This window comes from Oncorhynchus mykiss, chromosome 30 (assembly GCF_013265735.2).
Source record: "Oncorhynchus mykiss isolate Arlee chromosome 30, USDA_OmykA_1.1, whole genome shotgun sequence".
Taxonomy (NCBI): domain Eukaryota; kingdom Metazoa; phylum Chordata; class Actinopteri; order Salmoniformes; family Salmonidae; genus Oncorhynchus; species Oncorhynchus mykiss.
The window spans coordinates 37,776,151-37,799,426 of NC_050570.1; the positions used below are offsets into that span (position 1 = coordinate 37,776,151).

Below are 23,276 nucleotides of genomic sequence, written 5' to 3' on the forward strand. Positions count from 1 at the left end.
CCTGTCAACTTTGTCCTTGTCTCAGAGTGTGAAGGTAAATATACTTATCTCTGATTATAAAGTACAGCCTCATCCAGCTCCCTGGTGATTTCAAACAAGATATCCTCTCTCTGTTTTTTTCAATGTGAGCACAAGACCCCAAAACACACATCTGTACTCCTGAGAAAAAAAACAACATCTTTCCTAACAACTCTAATAAACCCACAAAATCAGAGAAAGTCTCACTTTCAACCAGTTAAGTGCATTAAGATCGTATAAAGCCTAAATTCATCACACACAAAACTCAGCTAAATTCACTGTCAACCCTCGGGCTGTAACGATGACACGCAGTATGTGCTCTATAACAGGCCACGAGAGGGAATAGCAATGTTATGTCATACTGTGAAAGATAAAAGCAGTGTCCCTGTCAAGAACTCATTCGTGTCAACAGACAATGGACGACTTGTTGGACAACAGCCTCCCTTTGGGGTTTGAGGTTAGGATACCATACACCTTACTATAGGACTCAATGTGACTTTGCGATAGTAGAAAAGGTCATTCTAGGTTAACCAACAGGCCTTTGCTATAGCGGTAAATGTCCTTCCAGGTTAACCAACAGGATATGCACCTGTGGTGTATACTATAGTGTGAGAGGATCTCGCTTGCCCGCTGTGGTATATACTATGGAGGAAGAGGTCATTCTAGTTTAGTTAAACTAATAGGATATAGTATATACTAGAGTGCATCAACTCGATTCAGCAGCAGGCCAATTTTTTCATGAGCGGATGGTCATGCCAGATCTGTTTTTGTTTTGTTTTCAAATCAACTTTGCGATTCTTGTTTGTGATGAATAGTGCAATATAAAATACATGTATTATGATTATTATTACCCCGAGGAGAGGGGCTGTGATACTGACGCAAGTCCTGGGGCTTTTGTAGGGAGTCCCCATAATGCCCTGTATTGTCTTCCCTAACCACTACGGAAAAAGTCACATGACAGGCTGTGTCGCACGCTAAGCCTGGGCACGCTAGGAGGACTGACTCCCTGGGAGATTAACGTTACACCCACAGGAGCTGGATCATAATCACGGGTGAGCGTATTGACCCTCCAATAAAATAACTGAACGCAATATCATTCAATTACAAGTCTGTTTTTGTTTCTTTTTGTGGTTCCTGGGTCTTGTCTATCTACACGGCAGGATTAGTAGGCGGTAAATACTGCACGTCTACTGTACCAAACATACTTGAGAAGTCGATTCTAAGTCCATGTAACTTCTACCACCGAATAGTAACTAATCCATCAGACATGGTTCTTATCTAGTGGAGACCTATGAGTGAGGAGCCTTGTTTGCTACAGACCCAAGGCCCCGGGGGGCCACATGGACACACTGCCCAGTGATCACAAGCCCGCTTCACTTCTCTTCCGGAACCACTCAAGGAAATTCCGCGCTGTTTTTATCCCAGAACAGGAACTCTGGTTCTGGGGAAATGTGTCTGTACTGACACTGCAGAAAACAAACACTCAATGAACAAAGACACTGTACACACATTCACACACGCACACTTTTCATGAGGACACTTTGTCAAAGTTACGGAACACATGCTCGCAAAGCTGTTTCATTGTCATTGTTCCATAGAAACTGAATAGACTATCTGTAAATCAGTAAAAACACATTTTCCTTTCAGCTGGAGGCCAAATCCAGTTAGCAGGCTAAATGACTTGACCACCATAAACCCTGGGTTTCACACTGCTCCTTTCTGCCTGCCTACCAGAGAACCGGGTCAAGCCTGGATCAGCGTGTCCCTTCTCTGAGGCCAGAGACCGGAGGCCAGAGACCGGAGACCAGAGACCGGAGGCCAGTTCCAATAAACATTTGAAATAAGTTGACCACCATTAACACCCTCTCATGGGTTTCACTCCGCCCTGCCTGATTACTAGAGAACAGAGAACCTGGCCCTGCTACCCTTCTCTTTCCTTCCCAGCTAGACTAGAGGCCTAAATCAGTTGACCGTCATCGGCACTCTCTCTAGGGTTTCACTCTTTCACGCTTACTGGCTACTAGAGAATTCTGCCTGGTTGCCTGCTCCTTCTGGGGCCTGTGAGCAGGAAACAGTAAAGAGTGGATGACAGGAGGTAATATTATAGGACAGAAATCCTGTAAAGGACCACAGGGCAGGATAATACTGGGCTGGAGAAAAGTGGGCCCAACACTCTGTCATCTGGGGGTAGGAGTATCTTTTGCCCAATATCATTATTGCAGACTACAGGGAAAAGGAATACTGTGTATGTGCGTGCATGTGGGTTGTCCTGACCGGGAACACACACTGTGGCTGACCCCCGGCAGGGCAGCAGGGACTAATAATCGCCTTGGCAACAGGCAGCAGTGCGTGGCATGCCGGTATGGTATTTAGTGGACGTGCTGTGTTAGAGAACAGGGAGAGATGGGTGTGGCATTCAGAAAGGCTAGATGTGCCATAGGACCCGGTACCGATGCCAACAGGGATACTATGAGAAGGGCAAATGTCTGATAGTGTCATCACTTCTTAATTAAGTGTGTAACTGCAAAGGGGGAATGCTTGAGATCAGCTGTCTGAGTGTGTGTGTGTGTGTGTGTGTGTGTGTGTGTGTGTGTGTGTGTTTATCCCTGAATATGTATAGCTGTGGTCATGAGGGAACCACATCCCAGTCCTTGGCAGATGGCCACCTATGTGTCAGTGAGGGTAGGTGCACCCGGTGTGGTATCAAGTATTACCCGAGCCCCTGGCTTCTCCTCACCTCCAGCTGGGCCTGCTCGATATAGAGGCAAGTCACCGAGACGGCTAAATAAAGGCAGAGACTACATGTGGACGAGAGCGGATTAGCACAGTTAGCGCTAGGAGGATGTGTCAGTGCATGTGTACACTCATAACAAAGAGCCCAGGCTGGCAACACGTAGAGAGAAGGAGCAGGGCAGGTATAGCATGTACCGCCTGGGAACGCAAGGCTAAGGTCGCGATGCATAGTCGCATACTGGGCCACACGTACAAGGCTGGCCACACACACACACACACACACACACAAAGTTAGTTTGACCAGTGAAAAGTACAAGGGTCCTTATCAGTTCACACAGTGACTTTGGCATACTTCTCCAGAGGGCAGCCTCATACCTTCATTACTTTCTTCTCTCATCTTCCTTTCTTACTTTCGCTCTTCCCTTCCTCTTCGCTCCCTGTCAGTCTAACCACACTTTCCTAATACCACTGACCCCACGTTTCCCCGTCCCCATTCTCTCTCCGCTCTTCCTCTCCTCTCTTCTCTCTGATCTCTAAGGGTGCATTCCTGCAGCTTTGATCTGTTAGTGAGGGACTCCTTATCTCTCTTAACCGTCTTTTCTCATCTCCCCATCTTTCTGCCCTTCTTTTCTCTCCATTGCCCCTGAGTGACCTCTCTGTTACATTCCTGCACACCAGCATTGTATTAGCAGCAGGGTCAGACCAGGATGGGCATATGAATGAACACTGATAAACAGGATGATGAAGAGTACCTCTTCATTCCCTGCCTGCATGGGCTCAGGTCATTACAGCCTAGGCATTTATTATACTGTAGGACCCCTGGCACAGCTACAGAACAGAGCGAACACACAGGCACACACACACACTCACACACACACACACACACAGACAGAGAGAAAACCAGGGCTTAAAGAGAACAGACGTATTAAGTGTTACTTAAAAAGTGCCCAGACTTGATTGAATTCAGAGAAAGAGCTCATGTTTCCACCCTAAGCTATAAAGGGCCTTGACTGCAAACAGGTGGTTGGAATATTAGGAACCAGCGATGATAGGACGACACATTCTTATGCCTTAAAAGTACTGAGTGCTGTGGTTGCAATTTACTGGTTAAATCAAGGTTCATAACATCGGGTTTAAAGTTAACCACAAATTAAGCCATGTTCCAAGATGATTCAGTGATTTGCTGGAACTTTGACACAGAGGGGCCCTCACCAAATATGTGCTTAAAGCTTAGAGGGTCATCTGGGGATGCTCTTAGACAATGAAGAGCCAAGATAGGGCCCCTTAAGGGGACTACCAAATACATCAGGGGCTATGTTTATCTTTACCTCTCTCCTGTTTTATAACAGTGCTTACCTTAGCTCCAGACTTCATTTAACTCAACGAGAGGTATAATACGAGTGTTCCTGAAGGTTCCTGTTTGTGTGCGCAAGGAAATGTTTAGGGAACCTGACAAAAGCAGGCAAAAGCAGGATCTGAGAAGAATCACTTTGTTCTTTGAGAGTTGGCAAAACTTGGCACACCTGGCAAAGTCATCAAACATGCTTAAGAAAGACTCTGGCTTTCTCTAATGGACAGATTTTAAATGGGTGTTACCTCGTTTTTATACCCTAGTGAAACAGGAAGCCATAGAAGGCCACCATACAGTTCCTTAGGCTGAGATCAAAAAAATAATAATTAAGTAGAATGTTTATGCAGATTTAATTTTGTTTGATTTAATTGATAAGACTTTTTCGGATGCCATTCATTTTGACACCTATCTTTTTGAGAAGAAAAAAGAAAAAGAAACAATTGTATTCATCTAAAATAATATTGTTTCCCAATTTTTTTGGAGCATACAATCTAGCTCACTATTTGAATGATTTATTTAATACAGTCTTTTTTTCTCATGTTTATCAAGGGTGCCAATCATTTTGGATCTGTCTTTTTGTTTTTTTCCCCCTTCTTCGTGGTGTCCAATTGTTGTAGTAGCTACTATCTTGTCTCATCGCTACAACTCCCGTACGGGCTCGGGAGAGACAAAGGTTGAAAGTCATGCGTCCTCCGATACACAACCCAACCAGCCGCACTGCTTCTTAACACAGCGCACATCCAACCCGGAAGCCAGCCGCACCAATGTGTCGGAGGCTACACCGTGCACCTGGCAACCTTGGTTAGCGCGCACTGCGCCCGGCCCGCCACAGGAGTCGCTGGTGTGCGATGAGACAAGGACATCCCTACCGACCAAGCCCTCCCTAACCTGGACGACGCTAGGCCAATTGTGCGTCGCCCCACGGACCTCCCGGTCGCGGCCGGTTACGACAGAGCCTGGGCGCGAACCCAGGGACTCTGATGGCACAGCTGGCGCTGCACTACAGCGCCCTTAACCACTGCGCCACCCGGGAGGCCCTTTGGATCTGTCTTTAAGCATGACGTGGCTTCCTGATCGATCCCACTTCCAACATTAAAAGGTCTCTGTGCTTGCGTGCGTGCGTGTGGTGATGGGTGTGTGTGCGTGTGGTGATGGGTGTGTGGGCATTCTTGCATGCATCCAGGTGTACCTGTGTGTGTATGTGCATGTCCATGTGTCTCTCTCTCTACGCCCTATAGCAGGATTTCCCAAACTCGGTCCTGGGGCCCCCCATGTTGTTTTTTTCCCCTGGGACTACACAGCTGATTTAAATATGTAAATGACCAACTCATCATCAAGCCTTTAATATTTCAATTAGCTGTGTAGTACTTGGGGGAAAAAAAGAAAAAACGGGCATCCATGTTTTTTTTTGAGGGGGGGGGGTGTTAACCCTGCCCTATTACATAACAGTCTTACATTGTTCATACCACTTTAGCCATACATTTAGACTAGGCTTACCGAATGCCAAAGCAAACACTACTCCTGAGCTTAGCTTGAAATAACACAGGGCCTCTCATTGCGATAATGTCAGGCATCACGGATAAATAGTCTGACAATGGAGCTTCACAATGGGACTTTCACTTAAAAGCCAGACTGTTAACACTTTTCTATACAGCCAAACATACATCGTGTGAAGGAAGCCTGAAAGTTCACAGGCCTTTTTACTTACGCACACACACCCATCACCACACGCACACACACCCATCACCACACGCACGCACGCACGCACAGAGACCTTTTAATGTTGGAAGTGGGATCGATCAGGAAGCCACGTCATGCTTAAAGACAGATCCAAAGGGCCTCCCGGGTGGCGCAGTGGTTAAGGGCGCTGTAGTGCAGCGCCATCTGTGCCATCAGAGTACCTGGGTTCGCGCCCAGGCTCTGTCGTACCCGGCCGCGACCGGGAGGTCCGTGGGGCGACGCACAATTGGCCTAGCGTCGTCCGGGTTAGGGAGGGCTTGGTCGGTAGGGATGTCCTTGTCTCATCGCGCACCAGCGACCGCTGTGGCGGAGTGCGCGCTAACCAAGGTTGCCAGGTGCACGGTGTGCACCCGACACATTGGTGCGGCTGGCTTCCGGGTTGGATGTGCGCTGTGTTAAGAAGCAGTGCGGCTGGTTGGGTTGTGTATCGGAGGACACATGACTTTCAACCTTTGTCTCTCCCGAGCTCGTACGGGAGTTGTAGCGATGAGACAAGATAGTATCTACTACAACAATTGGACACCACGAAAAAGGGGGGGGGGTAAAAAAAAAAAAAGACAGATCCAAAATGATTGGCACCCTTGATAAACATGAGAAAAAAATACTGTATTAAATAAATAATTCAAATAGTGAGCTAGATTGTATGCTCCAAAAAAATTGGGAAACATTTTGTTTAACTTTTTCTTTTTTCTTCTCAAAAAGATAGGTGTCAAAATGAATGGCATCCGAAAAAGTCTTATCAATTAAATCAAACAAAATTAAATCTGCATAAACATTCTACTTAATTATTATTTTTTTGATCTCAGCCTAAGGAACTGTATGGTGGCCTTCTATGGCTTCCTGTTTCACTAGGGTATAAAAACGAGGTAACACCCATTTAAAATCTGTTTGTCATCCATCACCATTGGGAAAGGCAAAGAGCTCACAAACGAAGAGGCAAATGGTTGTTGACCTTCAGAAAACATGCAATGGGCTACAAAACTATTGCTACAAAATGAAATATACCACTTACCACTCAAATCTGAGGGCCAAAGTTAAATATTACTTTTCAATTTTTGATTTTTTTAAACAGGGAGTCACTATTGAGACCAGGGAGCCCTGCACATACAATTCACGAATCAAAATCCAATGCAAATCAAATCAGTGCAAAAACAAACACAAATACGACACAATACAACAAACAATCAAGAACAACAGCCACATGTTTCAGGTAATAGTTCCCCAATCAATAGTTGTAATTGCCCAAGAGGCATCAAGGGCGTCCAATTGCAGTGTATTTTGCAGTAAGTTCCAGCAATCAGGTGCATTAAAACTAAAAGCGGATTTACCTAATTACAGAACTAATTATAGAACTTGGTCGCATCTTCAGGTCAAGTCTCCAAATCTACACTTAGATGTCATCTCCATGCCAATGGGTTCTTTGGAAGGGTTGCCAGAAAATATTCTACTGAGAGCAATCGACAAATGTAAAAGCCTGGAGTTTGATAAACAGCATTGGCTGGGATTGGAACCGGTGTCAGAAAATAGAGGTCTTTGGCCACGCACACCAGTGGTGGGTTTGGCGTTGAAAGAAGGATGCATGTGCAGAAAAGAACCTCATACCACCTATAAAATATGCTGGTGGAGAGGCTGTTTTTCTTCCATTGGTCAATAGCATGATGAACTCCACCAAGTACCAGGTCATTTTAGCCCAAAACCTGGTTGCCTCTGCCAGGAAACGGAAACTTGGCAGCAAGTGGATTTTTCCAGCAAGACAATAACCCCAAGCACACTTCAACATCCACAAAGAAACGGCTAATTGACCACAAAATCATTATTTTGCCATGGCCATCTCAGTCTCTGGACCAACTTTGAAAACCTGCGGTTTGAATTGAAGAAGGCGCCGACCAAAAGATATCAAGGATCTGGAAAGATTCTGCATGCCCTCGGATCCCTCCCAATATTTCTCAAATCTCATAAACATTTCAAAAAGGCTCAGTACCATATTCTTTGCAAAGGGAGGTTGCTGAACACAGGGATGAGTACAGAAAACAGGGATGCCAATACTTTTGACGGCTATCTTTTTAAAAATAGATTGTTTTGTATATTACACGTTAAACAAAATCTCTTTCATAATATAATTAACAAAAATAAAATTTGGAGCATACAATATAGCTCAGTATTTGTGTTATTTTTGCTCATCTTTATCAGGGGTGACAATAATTTTGGACCTGACTGTGTGTGTTTCCACTATCCATCGTCCAGTCAACACAGGCAGGGAAAACACTTCCTCTGTAATTCTAGAACTATGACAGAGTAACAGAGGCCTCTGTTATGCATGACCATCACAGCAACAGAACAGCAACATTCCTCTGGTGAGAAATGCACAGGAATCGAGGAAGCAGGCAGACATCCCCAACCTGTTCTGATAGTCATCTGTGATTAGTGACAATCGCTCTCCTCTATCTCTCTCCTATATCTGTCCATCATCACGGCCACCGTGAGAAACGGCACTTGGGTTTTTCCAATTCCCTGCATGGCCTGCCGCTGCGGTGTGCGCTACATGGCGCGTGTCACTTAGTGTGCCGGTGGGAAGTTATGACAACAGTCCCCGCTGTGCTAGTCCTCACTGTGATAAGAACAATAGGTACTGATAACCTTATGGAGTCTGTGTGTGGTTATTTCCATTCTCTACTGCACAAGATATAGTATACAGTCTTGTGGATTTTTCCATTCTCTCCCGTGCTGTACAACATACACAACAATAACAGAACAGATGATGAGGCCCTGTCCCTAACACTTATCACGGCTCGTGCCATGACATTGCGTGAACTGCGAGTGTGCAGATCGCAGACCAGTGTGTGTGTGTGTGTGTGTGTTTCTACCAGCGCCTACGTGTTTGTGCGGTGTGGGCATAGAGACAATGGCCCTTTGTCTGACTGCATCCTATTTTTCCCCCAGTCCGCTGAGTGAGCAAACACAGTGGCAACACACACACACACAGCTTCCCTGCCTGCCAGACACAAAAACACCTCCTGGGTTATGTCAGTCCGTCCACCGCATTCCTTTACGGCAGGGACAACAGGCCAATAACAGGATCAATCTGCTCCCCTCTTCCTGCCCTCCGTTTCCTCTCCTCCGCCAGCCCGTAAAGAGAGGGGGAGCAGACAGAGGGAGGATGGGACAGGAATCACTCTTTCCCTCTGTCTCATTGTCTCCAGGGCGAGACAGAAAAAGCCAGGGGTGGGTGTAGAGTTACATCACCCACTGTCATAGAGGGGATGGGGGGGGGGGGGGGGTACAGGTGGAACAGGGAATTCAACCTCTCAGAGCATGGGAAGAAAAGAGGATCTGGAATGGGATAGAGGTGAGGGAGTCAGAGTGCAAATTAAGGGGGGCCCAGGGGGTTGCTGTCAGACATGAATCCCCCTAAATGTAACAAAGTCTAACTTTAGTGGGGGTCAACAAATTGTCCTATTTGTTTAAAATGCAATGCAATTTGTGCTGCTACAGTGGTAAATATCAAGATTAAAAGCCTATTCCAAATTAAACGAACACCCCCGTCTCTGTTTCATGGTTTCCATTTTGTAATTTTTTTTTTCATGTGTCTGCACTTGTCATCCTGGGACAGTCCTGTATTTCAGCCCCTTTTCAGGTGTCCCAATTTTTCTTTCTGCAAAAAAAGGTAATTATGTCAGCAAGACGCATCAATGAATTTAATAACCTCTTACAAGAGTGTAGACCCAATGACAATCACCCAATTTCATCACTTTGGGGTGTTTCGTAACAGGTGTTTCTTTCCATTCATCAAATGACTGGAGTGCACAGTGCACTTTTTGGACAATGGCAATTATTCGGCGAAAAATGCGCAGGTAGCCTACTGTTTGAAGTGATTTGTTCGACAATAAGATGAAAACTTCATGACTGGTTGTATTCATGCCAAATTAAAAAGTAACTTTTTAAAAAAAAATAACATTAAATGACATGTTTTTACTAGGCCCATCCCAAAATGTTGCGCACACATACTGGCTTCATGCAGAGTAGCTATGCAGAAGGTAACCGACAACACAGTCAAAGCATTCAGCTACAATATGTGGATGTCTCATCCACCAGCTTTGTGTCTAGATATGACCTAAGCTAACCTAAGCAAGTGAGGGAAAATGTATTATTGGAGGATTGGCTGAGTGCAGTCTGTCTATCTGATCATTCACAATGAGCTCAATGAAGGTAAAACATCTCCAATCAAAATGTCCAACCCTTCAGCACTGCAGTCAATTACTCTTGTGCTACTGCCAGCAGCCTGCTAGTGATGATGCTCTCTGAGCAGACTTTGAACTAAAACTACTGATAGGAAAACGCATCAAGTATCAGACTGACAGCGCACGACCCTGGATGGATTTACTCAATAGGTAGAGTAATCTGCTTATTGGAAGCCCCCCACACACACACTCAGGACCTGATGAGCCCTCCCTCTCCAGATACTGGAAGTGCTGGTCTGTCCATCTGTGCTGACAGGAAGTCAACAAAAGCCACATGCAGGCGGGCTGACGTCAATCAGGGCCCCGCACCACTGTCACACAGGAACACCTCCCTTCCCACAGCAACACACCCACACCCGCTCATATACACACACCCGCTTGAACACACACACTCTGATACACAAACACACTAGTGCAGGACTCCACTCTAAACACACAAAAACACCTATACACTGTGCATTTGCACATACAGAAATGCAAATGTAGGCCTACTCATATGGACGCACATGCACTCTCTCACACACACATTCACACACACACAACATACACCTACAAAAACACGTACACACTGCGCACTTGCACATACACAAATGCAAATGTAGGCCTACTCATATGGATGCACATGCACTCACTCTCTCACACACACACACACACACACACACACACACACACACACACACACACACACTGTGCATTGCACATACAGAAATGCAAATGTAGGCCTACTCATATGGACGCACATGCACTCTCACATCCCGCACCTGCTCTTCTCTATTTTAATCTGTCTTCTCTTTCTCTGGGAACTAGGCACAGTAGTCAAACCTCTTCAAAATGAGACAGATGCAATAAAAGGGCGTACTTCTGTAATACAGGTTAACCAAAATGATGAAGTCAATGTTATTAATCCTGTAAATCAACCGGGCCAACAATAAAGTGGACTCCTCTGTCCTTGCATTCCTTGTATTGTAAGTCCAATGACTGGAAGTGTTTAGGATAACACACAGTGAGAGGAATGAGAGGCATGAAAGTAAGCTCCCTGTGTTATGACTGTCTGTAGCAGGAGACTCAATGGCATCCCAGACTCCTTCATTGTGACGCTAACCACTAACGAAATCTCACACTTATCCTGCTATGTTTAATCAACATTTCGGAGAGCTCCTCTATCTCTCTTGTCTCACCATTCAAGTGTGTGTGTGTGTGTGTGTGTGTGTGACAAAAAGGCTTTAGTGTGAGTAGCACAGGCTGCCATAACAACATCACCCATATACACAGCTTGATAGCTAGTGACGTAGTGTAGGCTGAGAGCATTAAGCTCAAGGACACAGTAAGGAGTTCCCAATCACACACACACCATTGTCTCAACTCCCTAATAATGGGTCCAGTACATTTCTAATGAGCAAGATTCACATTGTTGTATTTTCAGTGAGAAGATAAAGACATTGGGATAGAGTGGTGAGAGTAAGAGGTTTTCTGAAACTTCCCATCAGAGCAGTGATAAATACAGACTAAATACAGGCTGGGGGTGGGGAGGGGGATGTATCTGAACCGATGACAGGGAGGGACAGGGTCGGGGGTGAGGTCTCAGGGTCTCAAGAAATCAAGAGAAGAAAGAGGGAAAGAAGGAGAAAGAGAGAGAAAGACAGGAGAGACGAGAGACCAGAAGAACCGTCTTGACATTGAGACAGTGTTTTAAGACTTAGGCTGATTCAAACAACAGTCAGTGAGTCAGTGGCAAACAGATGGACAGACAAACCAATATCACTTTTTTTGGGACAGAAGATGCATTGTAGGAGAGAGCAGTGCATTGTGGTCTTACCTGGCAAACAGACTCTGGTGATGGGAGGCTGAGTGGCCACAGGGGACCTCCTGAGGAGAGAGAAAAAAAATGCAATAACATTATCAGTATGGACATGAAGTAAATGTTGATAGGCCTACATCAGATCATTGTGTAATGGCCAACCACATCTGCTAAGCCAATATCAGTTAAGTGCCTCTACATGAAGAGAAACAGAGGAAGACGGACAGAGGAGCATAAGAATGTCTGTGAGGATTAAAAAAGAAACACTGAAAGAAAGCGATTGTGTGAGAGAGAAAATGATAGAGAGATAGAGAGCAAGAGCAAGAGACAGGTGGGGAGAAACAGAGAGAATGAGAGACCGAGAGAGAATGAGATTGAAAAAGGGACCAGGCAAATGAGGAATAAAATGTGAATTGCGTTCAACCTTTTCATTCAACAAGCTCAAAGCCCATCTGCCTGATCCACACTGAGTGTGTGTGTATGAGCGTGTGTGTGCCTGCAATTGTGTGTTTAACTACGTGTGTGAAGTGTGTCTGCGAGAGTGTGTGTGTGTGTGAGTGCACGCGTGTGTGAAAAGGAGAGAGCTGAGAGAGAGAGTGTGAGATTAATGTAGGTCATGGAGGCTTTGGGTTTTCAATGAGGCAGGCTATTCAACACAAGCGTTTTAATAGGAGAGCTTGCGTTCCAGTATCTTACAGCGTGCTAGAGACAGACCCGACAATAACAGGGTGATATCTAGGGTGCAGGAGGAAGGATGCCCTACACTAAATCTTTCCGACTGAAGCTTTACACCCCAGTTCCGAGTGGAGTCATTCTAGAGAAGGATGTTACTGTATGTACTCCCTAGTAAGTGACTCACGCATAGCCTGTCATGTGCACATTACGTTTCAGACGTACCAGACAGACTAACAGCAGATATGACTTAGCACGCACAACCTAATCACTCACATAATGACAGTCCACATCAGGTCAAATTCAATGTTGATGTACATTAAGTATAAACGTCCACAAATGAATTTGAGAAATTAGATTTTAGTATTTTGTTTTGAAGCTGATGTTTTGATTAGAACCAATATTCTCTGTGTCGGTGGTAATAGGGTTGTTTTTGTACGTTTTTCAAACCATCCCACAGCTAAACCCGCTTGACAAAAGACTGCAAACAGATTGTCCCGTTTTCACGAGGAAAAATAAAAACCTGGCGGTTTACATTCTGCGGTGCAGCGTACCATCTCTCTCCTCGGCGTTATTATTAAACTTAGTTGAGAAAAACACAAGGGAGAGAAGGAATCCGAGGTCTCATTGAAACCTGGCAGAATAATAAGACATGCGTTCTAGGTTCCGTGTTCTAAGATCACTTGTTCTGCCTGAGGATGAACGACATGTCGAACTGTGAAAATGTTCCCATGCAGCGAGACGGTTCCAGTGAGATCATGAGTGGGTTGCAGGGCTGCCCAATCGAGTTCAACTGTAGACATCATCTATCAGACCCTTCATCTCTAAACCCCTCTCCAACACCACAACCCCTCAATATTATGACTATACTGCTACCTACTGTACTGGTGGGATGAGTTTCGGTGTTGAATGAAAATGGCTGAATGAATGTTAGTATAGGAATACAGCTTGCACTCTTTGTTGCAGGGATCATAATGCTTGTGTTTATTAACTGACACTTTTAATATTCTGGATAATAAAAGTATGATCAGAGTTTTCGTTGAGGCTATGTCATCATTATAGCATAGTTAATGTGCAATGTTTTAGCTTAACATTTGTGTGGAATCCGTTGATGCGTTGGATACCAGATAACGTTAAAAGTATTGCGCGAAAACATTGCTTGGTAGGCGGGGGCGAAGGACACTGCGTACAGGTGTCCTAGCCATCTAGCTAGCTACTTCACTCGCCGTAACGTTAACTGCAGTGTTGCCAACTCCTCAGTAAGGAAAGTAGCTATTGGCTGTCCTATAAGTCGCTAAATGACGTCATCACCTAATTTGCCATGTGCATGTAATTGTGATGGACCCTGTAGGAGAGAGGAATAACATCATGGGAGAGACAAAAAGTAAGTAAAAAACACCCTAAATATGTTTAGAACTACAAATGAGCAAGCTGCAGAGGGTGGCACACACAGCGATTAAGAACCGGATATTTGAGGGAATACTCCTCCTTCAGCACTTTATGGACCCCATTGTTAATCCCCGTCATAACGGAGGAATTGTCAGTCCCTATCCCCAGGGGTTTCTCCTTTTTAAGACAACACTTCTCGAGGAAAGCCACAACAGCACGGGCTATAGATTTGGCATCTCCTCCCTCCAACTCAACAAGGCCCAGAAATGTTGATACAATTGTCTGCTTGGTGTTGCTAAAGTACCTTATCACAACCCCCAGGTACTTAGAAACATTTACATCCGTGGACTCATTGAGGAGGAGGCTGAAACGCTGGTCACCCACATCTGCAACCAACTTTTTCAGTAACTATGGTGCTAGAACACCATTAATCATTTCTGTGCACTTTGTCCTGTGCATTTTGAAGTGGGTAGCAGCAGTGGAGTCTGAGAAAGCATGATAGTGTAACCGGTGCTGTACTGCACCGCTGAAACTCTGCGTTGTGTGTGGTTGATTGAGACTATAGATGTGGACTTTTGGAGATCAGGTAGTTTTAATCAAGCAGAAATGACTCTCTGCATCCTGCATCTGCATCCAAAAGGAAATAAAACATTTGTAGAGCCACATATGTTCTGAGAATCGTCGCCTCTTTCTACAACAGATGCACAATAGGAGGGACTGGGATCATTCGAGGAGCTAGCCATCGTTCACACATACAATAGCCTGCTAATACCTTAGCTAGCTATTAACCACATGTTGAATTCAGAATGTTGATATCATCCTAAAAAAGTACAATTACAAGTGCATCTTAACAATACCATCCACTTATGAGTAACCTCTAAATATACATCATTATTCATGAACAAAACACTGTGTGTATGACTTTGTACTTAAAAGAATCAAACTTTTCTGAAGACAACAGAAAAAGCGTGCCAACCTCTCATAGTGCATCAAAATGATTTGAGCACGCAGGGCAGAACGGAAGTACACACTCCCCTACTCCCAGGATGCAGGCATGCATAATAACAAATCAACATGACATATTAATATCTGAACCTGGTGAAATTCACATAGTACTTTAACAACTGTTACAATAGCTAATGCCATGGTGGCCGCTTGTTTTGGGTGGAATGTTATAAGTCTTTGCCTTTTGAGTATGTTTTTGAGTTGTCATGTGTTTTTTTTACATCACTAAGTTTGGCGTAGAAATCAGCCTTACAATACAGGCAGGATGCCCGTGTATCATCTCCAATAGACGGCTTCAACCAGCCTTTGAATTCAGGGTTTGATTCCCACTCCTTTCTGTATTTTTGAATGTAGAGTTTAGACTGAGACATGATGAGCTAGCCAGCTAGATGTTTAGTTTATGTCACAAAGAGGCACACACACTGTGGACAAGGTCAGTAAGTGACTGAGGCTGTGTGAGTCAAATGCAGCGATTTATTTTTGTGCAGTGATTTATTTTAGGCAAAGAACATTTTACATTTACATCCCGCCCTGAATGTAAGCCAGGGCGGGATCAGCCAGCGGCAGGCTTCACCGTTCGCGATTAATTTGCAGTTTGGACGGGAGGGGTGAACATCTCCTGCTCTGACTGCAGCTAGGGGACTATTGCGAGAGGACTGGGACACCTGTGAGTGCTTTGGGACGGGGTTGGGGCCCGCGGCAGCACTCGCTGCTCGTTGAGAAGAGTAAGAACGATACGTGCTTTCACGTCAGTCTCCAAAAGTGTTCAACAACACCAGAAAAAGTCGCTAGGTTTATCACTAGTCGATTAAAAAAAAATGTGTCGCTAGAGGGGTCTGAATACTCGCTAAATATAGCGAAAAAGTCGCTAAATTGGCAACACTAGTTAACCTGTTAGAGCTCTAGGGGCGCTATTTCATTTTTGGATAAAAAACGTTCCCGTTTTAAGCGCGATATTTTGTCACGAAAAGATGCTCGACTATGCATATAGTGAAAGAAAACACTCTGAAGTTTCAGAATCTGCAAAGATTTTGTCTGTAAGTGCCCCAGAACTCATTCTACAGGCGAAACCAAGATGATGCATCACCCAGGAATTAGCAGAATTTCTGAAGCTCTGTTTTCCATTCTCTCCTTATATGGATGGCTGTGATTGCGCAACGAATGAGCCTACACTTTCTGTCGTTCGCCCAAGGTCTTAGCAGCATTGTGACGTATTTGTAGGCATATCATTGGAAGATTGACCATAAGAGACTACATTTTCCAAGTGTCCGCCTGGTGTCCTGCGTCGAATTTGGTGCGCAATTGCCAGCTGCTTCTACTTTACCATTTGATTCAGGGGAGAAAGCATGTGTCCAAGAACGATGTATCAATGAAGAGATATGTGAAAAACACCTTGATGATTGATTCTAAACAACGTTTGCCATGTTTTCAGTCGATATTATGGAGTTAATTTGGAAAAAAGTTTGCGTTTTGAGGACTGAATTTATGGATTTTTTTTGGTAGCCAAATGTGATGTATAAAACGGAGCTATTTCTAATACACAAGGAATCTTTTTGGAAAAACTGAGCATCTGCTATCTAACTGAGAGTATCCTCATTGAAAACATCAGAAGTTCTTCAAAGGTAAATGATTTTATTTGAAGGCTTTTATGTTTTTGTTAATGTTGCGTGCTGGATGCTAACGCTAATGCTAACGCTAAATGCTAACGCGAAATGCTAACTCTAGCTAGCTACTTTTACACAAATTATTGTTTTCCTATGGTTGAGAAGCATATTTTGAAAATCTGAGATGACAGTGTTGTTTACAAAAGGCTAAGCTTGAGAGATGGCATATTTATTTCATTTCATTTGCGATTTTCATAAATAGTTAACGTTGTGTTATGCTAATGAGCTTGCTGATAGATTTACACAATCCTGGATACAGGGGTTTTTTCATAGCTAAACGTGACGCAGAAAACGGAGCGATTTGTCCTAAACAAATAATCTTTCAGGAAAAACGGAACATTTGCTATCTGAGAGTCTCCTCATTGAAAACATCTGAAGTTCTTCAAAGGTAAATTATTTTTTTGAATGCTTTTCTGTTTTTTTGTGTAAATGTTGCCAGCTGAATGCTAATGCTAAATGCTACGTTAGCCATCAATACTGTTACACAAATGCTTGTTTTGCAGTGGTTGAGAAGCATATTTTGAAAATCTGAGATGACAGTGTTGTTAACAAAAGGCTAAGCTTGAGAGCTAGCATATTTATTTCATTTCATTTGCGATTTTCATGAATAGTTAACGTTGCGTTATGGTAATGAGCTTGAGTCTGTATTCACGAACCCGGATCCGGGAAGGGGAGATCAGAAAGGTTAACTGAACTGTGGGAAATCAGTGCTCGGCAGGCGGGGCCGAAGGACACTGTGTACCGTTCATACGTTCATTGTGTATTAGTTTTGACCTAAAGTCCGTTGTCAGTAGTTTGGACGCTATCCTCTCTGTGGTAAACAGAAGAAAAAAATCTTAAACTTCATGTGTCAGGGCCGGAAGTGACCGTCCTGGCTTTGGAGAGGGGCCTGAGAGATACAGGGCCTGTTAGATGATATCTGCAGCTAGACCCCTCTCGGGCTGCCATCTCTCATGCATTGGGCATGAGACGCACACATTTGACCCTCTTCTCATGCTCACATCCCACACATCTTAAATCTCACGCACTGAAAAGTACTGCTTTTATTTGTCTAATTAGTCCATTGTATAGTCAGTGAGTTAGCTTTTCAACTGTGACTCCAAATACCTTTGAAATCGGCGCATCTGCACCTCGAATTTAACATCACCAGCGGAACCTCTATCATTGTCCTGTCCTGCAACAGTACTGTGAACCGAGGCACATTGAATCATATGATTGGTCTAGTTGTGTAAGAGATCAAGGGGATTAGATGCGCGTTTAAAGAAATGCCCCTCAAGATTAGAGAGGAGCCGAAGCGGCTGAATGGAGAGAAAGAACGTACGTCTTCCAATGAGTTTATAAAACTGTAAAAAGAGCAACACGAGTGCTGTTTTCTTGCACATTACACAATGTTGTCAACAAATTAGGTTGCTGTTACTCCCGTCCCTATTGCAAAATGCTGCCTTAAATCAATGTGGTTATTGGTACCTAATGTAGCAGGTTTGAAAGAAATGCCTGAGCATTGTTTCTTTCTTTCTGGTGCTGATATGGAAAAAAAAACTGTCGGGGAAGGTTATCTTGTTCTGTTCAACCAATCCAATAAATGTAGAGGAGGAGTTAAGATGGAGTGTCGCCTTGTTAACGTTCAAAAGCAGAAGTTGCGTCACAGGCTCTCTTTCCAATTCCCCTGAAAAACTGATTCACCCGGTTGTTATCAGCCCTCCTTGGTGACAAAGGGCCAGGGTTCTGGTAAAGAAGCACGGTTTGGACTGCTCCTACAACTTTGCTTCGGTAGTGCAGTTTAACTGACGCCCAGCCCAGGAAGACAATTTCCATAGACGGCCACAAACAGAAGTCAAATTTGAACATTCCTAATAAAACACTTTAGTCATCACCTTTGTGCCCGAAACATCCATTGAGTTATTCAAATAATTGTCGCTGAGGACAATTTTTCCCATCACTCACAGCAGAAGAAATAATTGTATTTATTTATCCAATGTCTGCCATATTTTTGGATCACATGTGCGCACTGAGTGTTAGTTCTCGTGTGAAGTTGGACCATGTAAATCAGATGCAACCCGGATATAGATGGTCCATAAATTGGCATATGAGAACATCAGTAGGTTAAGCTGAATATAACTCCATTCTCTAGTTTTTATACCTTAACGGTTGGTGATTGGCATTAGTAGGATAAACTATAGACGGGTTGGTTGTTTAGCAACAAAACCGACGTGTGTGCAACTACGGGGCAAAACAGACAGGGTTGGCTTAGATTGTTGACAACATGTAAACTACATGGGGCAAAAAAGTATTTAGTCAGCCACCAATTTTGCAAGTTCTCCCACTTAAAAAGATGAGAGAGAGGCCTGTAACTTTCATCATAGGTACACTTCAACTATGACAGACAAAATGAGGGAAAAAAATCCAGAAAATCACATTGTAGGCAATTTATGGTGGAAAATAAGTATTTGGTCACCTACAAACAAGCAAGATTTCCGGCTCTCACAGACCTGTAACTTCTTCTTTAAGAGGCTCCTCTGTCCTCCACTCGTTACCTGTATTAATGGCACCTGTTTGAACTTGTTATCAGTATAAAAGACACCTGTCCACAACCTCAAACAGTCACACTCCTAACTCCACTATGGCCAAGACCAAAGAGCTGTCAAAGGACACCAGAAACAAAATTGTAGACCTGCACCAGGCTGGGAAGACTGAATCTGCAATAGGTAAGCAGCTTGGTTTGAAGAAATCAACTGTGGGAGCAATTATTAGGAAATGGAAGACATACAAGACCACTGATAATCTCCCTCGATCTGGGGCTCTACGCAAGATCTCACCCCGTGGGGTCAAAATGATCACAAAAAATCCCAGAACCACACGGGGGGACCTAGTGAATGACCAGCAGAGAGCTGGGACCAAAGTAACAAAGCCTACCATCAGTAACACACTACGCCGCCAGGGACTCAAATCCTGCAGTGCCAGACGTGTCCCCCTGCTTAAGTCAGTACATTTGGATGTTCCAGAAGAAGATTGGGAGAATGGTGTCATCTGACCATATGACAAAATATAACTTTTTGGTAAAAAACTCAACTCGTCGTGTTTGGAGGACAAAGAATGCTGAGTTGCATCCAAAGAACACCATACCTACTGTGAAGCATGGGGGTGGAAACATCATGCTTTGGGGCTGTTTTTCTGCAAAGGGACCAGGATGACTGATCCGTGTAAAGGAAAGAATGAATGGGGCCATGTATCGTGAGATTTTGAGTGAAAACCTCCTTCCATCAGCAAGGGCATTGAAGATGAAACGTGGCTGGGTCTTTCAGCATGACAATGATCCCAAACACACCACCCGGGCAACGAAGGAGTGGCTTCGTAAGAAGCATTTCAAGGTCCTGGAGTGGCCTAGCCAGTCTCCAGATCTCAACCCCATAGAAAATCTTTGGAGGGAGTTGAAAGTCCGTGTTGCCCAGCAACAGGCCCAAAACATCACTGCCCTAGAGGAGATCTGCATGGAGCAATGGGCCAAAATACCAGCAATAGTGTGTGAAAACCTTGTGAAGACTTACAGAAAACATTTGACCTCTGTCATTGCCAACAAAGGGTATATTAACAAAGTATTGAGATAAACTTTTGTAATTGACCAAATACTTATTTTCCACCATAATTTGCAAATAAATTCATTAAAAATCCTACAATGTGATTTTCTGGATTTTCTTTCTCATTTTGTCGTTCATAGTTGAGGTGTACCAATGATGAAAATCACAGGCGTCTCTCGTCTTTTTAAGTGGGAGAACTTGCACAATTGGTGGCTGACTAAATACTTTTTTGCCCCACTGTAGTCTCCTATGTTTATTGAAAACATAAATTAATTAGCATTTGCTGTCTCTCAAATACATTGTTACAGTTAGTGGTTAGCAACAGTGCCTTCGGAAAGTATTCAGACCCCTTGACCCCGTGTGTGTGTGTGTGTGTGTGTGTGTGTGTGGGTAAGTAAAGAAATAAAACAGTAAAAAGACATTTGAAAAAAAAAACAGTAGCAAGGCTATATACAGACACCGGTTAGTCGGGCCAATTGAGGTAGTATGTACATGAATGTATAGTTAAAGTGACTATGCATATAAGATAAAGAGAGAGAAGCAGCAGCGTAAAAGAGAGGTTGGAGGGGGAACATAATGCAAATAGTCCGGGTAACCATTTGGTTACCTGTTCAGGAGTCTTATGGCTTGGGGGAAAAAACTGTTGAGAAGCCTTTTTGTCCTAGACTTGGCACTCCGGTACCGCTTGCCATGCGGTAGTAGAGAGAACAGTCTATGACTGGGGTGGCTGGGGTCTTTGACAATTTTCATGGCCTTCCTCTGACACCACCTGGTGTAGAGGTCCTGGATGGCAGGCAGCTTTGCCCCAGTGATGTACTGGGCCGTACGCACTACCCTCTGAAGTGCCTTGCGGTTGGAGACTGAGCAATTGCAGTACCAGGCAGTGATGCAACCTCGATGTTGCAGCTGTAGAACCTTTTGAGGATCTCAGACCCATGCCAAATCTTTTTAGTTTCCTGGGGGCGAATCGGCTTTGTCGTGCCTTCTTCACGACTGTCTTGGTGTGTTTGGACCATTCTAGTTTGTTGGTGATGTGGACACCAAGGAATTTGAAGCTCTCAACCTGCTCCACTACAGCCCCGTCGATGAGAATGGGGACGTGCTCGGTGCTCATTTTCCTGTAGTCCACAATCATCTCCTTAGTCTTGGTTACGTTGAGGGATAGGTTGTTATTCTGGCACCAACCGGCCAGGTCTCTGACCTCCTCCCTATAGGCTGTCTCGTCGTTGTCGGTGATCAGGCCTACCACTGTTGTGTCGTCAGCAAACTTAATGATGGTGTTGGAGTCGTGCCTGGCCATGCCTAGTGGGTGAACAGGGAGTACAGGAGGGGACTGAACACGCACCCCTGGGGAGCTCCAGTGTTGAGGATCAGCGTGGCAGATGTGTTGCTACCTACTCTCACCACCTGGGGGCGGCCCGTCAGGAAGTCCAGGATCCAGTTGCAGAGGGAGGTGTTTAGTCCCAGGTTCCTTAGCTTAGTTATGAGCTTTGAGGGTACTATGGTGTTGAACGCTGAGCTGTAGTCAATGAATAGCATTCTCACATAGGTGTTCCTTTTGTCCAGGTGGGAAAGGGCAGTGTGGAGTGCAATAGAGATTGCATCGTCTGTGGATCTGTTTGGGCGGTATGCAAATTGCAGTGGGTCTAGGATTTCTGGGATAATGGTGTCAGCACATGCCCGGAGCACACGTCCTGGTAATCCATCTGGCTCCGCAGCCTTGACCTGTTTAAAGGTCTTACTCACGTCGGCTACGGAGAGCGTGATCACACAGTCATCCAGAACAGCTGATGCTCTCATGCATGCCTCAGTGTTGCTTGCCTCGAAGCGAGTATAGAAGTGATTTAGCTCGTCTGGTAGGCTCGTGTCACTGGGCAGCTCGCGGCTGTGCTTCCCTTTGTAGTCTGTAATAGTTTGCAAGCCCTACCACATCCAACGAGTGTCAGAGCCGGTGTAGTATGATTCAGTCTTAGCCCTGACGCTTTGCCTGTTTGATGGTTCGTCGCAGGGCATAGCGGGATTTCTTGTAAGCTTCTGGGTTAGAGTCCCGCATCTTGAAAGCGGCAGCTCTACCCTTTAGCTCAGTGCGAATGTTGCCTGTAATCCATGGCTTCTGGTTGGGGTATGTACGTACAGTCACTGTGGGGACGACGTCCTCAATGCACTTATTGATTTACCAAATGGAGGGCGAGGGAGAGCTTTGTACACATCTCTGTGTGGAGTACAGGTGATCTAGAATTATTTTCCCTCTGGTTGCACATTTAACATGTTGATAGAGATTTGGTAGAACTGATTTAAGTCTCCAGCCATTAGGAGCGCCGCCTCTGGGTGAGTGGTTACCTGCTTGCTTATTTCCTTATACAGCTGGCTGAGTGTGGTAAATAAACAGCCACGAAAAGTATAGCTGAGAACTCTCTAGTCAAGTAGTGTGGCCTGCAATTTATCACACTATACTCTACTTCAGGCAAGCAAAATCTAGAGACCTCCTTAGATTTCGTGCACCAGCTGTTTGTTTACAAATATGCACAGACCGCCCCTCCTCGTCTTACTGGAGTGTGCTGTTCTATCCTGCCCGCGCAGCGTGTATCCCACTAGCTGAATATCCATGTCGTCATTCAGCCACGATTCCGTGAAACATAGGATATTACATTTTTTGATGTCCCGTTGGTAGGATATTCGTGATCGTACCTCATCTAGTTTATTGTCCAATGATTGCACGTTGGCGAGTAATATTGATGGTAACGGCAGCTTTCCTAATTGCCTTATGCGGGTCCAGGCGAGGCATCCGGCTCTTCTTCCTCTGCGTCGCTTCCTTTTGCGAATAATTGGGATGTCTGCCCTGTGGGGTGATTGGAGAATATTGTGTGAGTCCTGCTTGCTGTTGCTGTTGCTGTTGTTGTTGTTGACAAAATCTTTGTCTAATCCGAGGTGAGTGATCGCTGTCCTGATATCTAGAAGCTATTTTCTGCCGTAAGATACGGTTGCAAAAACATTATGTACAAAATAATTTACAAAAAAAACCCCCACATAAATAGCATAATTGGTTAGGAGACCGTAAAACGGTGGCCATCTCCTCTGGCGCCATATTTAGTA

The 23,276-nt window shown here is 44.5% G+C and overlaps 1 protein-coding gene across 1 annotated transcript in view; it reads right to left on the bottom strand.

The window, feature by feature from the left end:
* Positions 1 to 23,276, bottom strand: part of LOC110521793 (cAMP-specific 3',5'-cyclic phosphodiesterase 4B) — an 87,833-nt gene that overhangs the window by 45,653 nt on the left and 18,904 nt on the right. Inside the window, exon 5 of the mRNA XM_036969410.1 lies at positions 11,897 to 11,946. Within this exon, the coding sequence (XP_036825305.1) occupies positions 11,897 to 11,946 (50 nt within the window). The remainder of the gene's footprint in view (positions 1 to 11,896; positions 11,947 to 23,276) is intronic.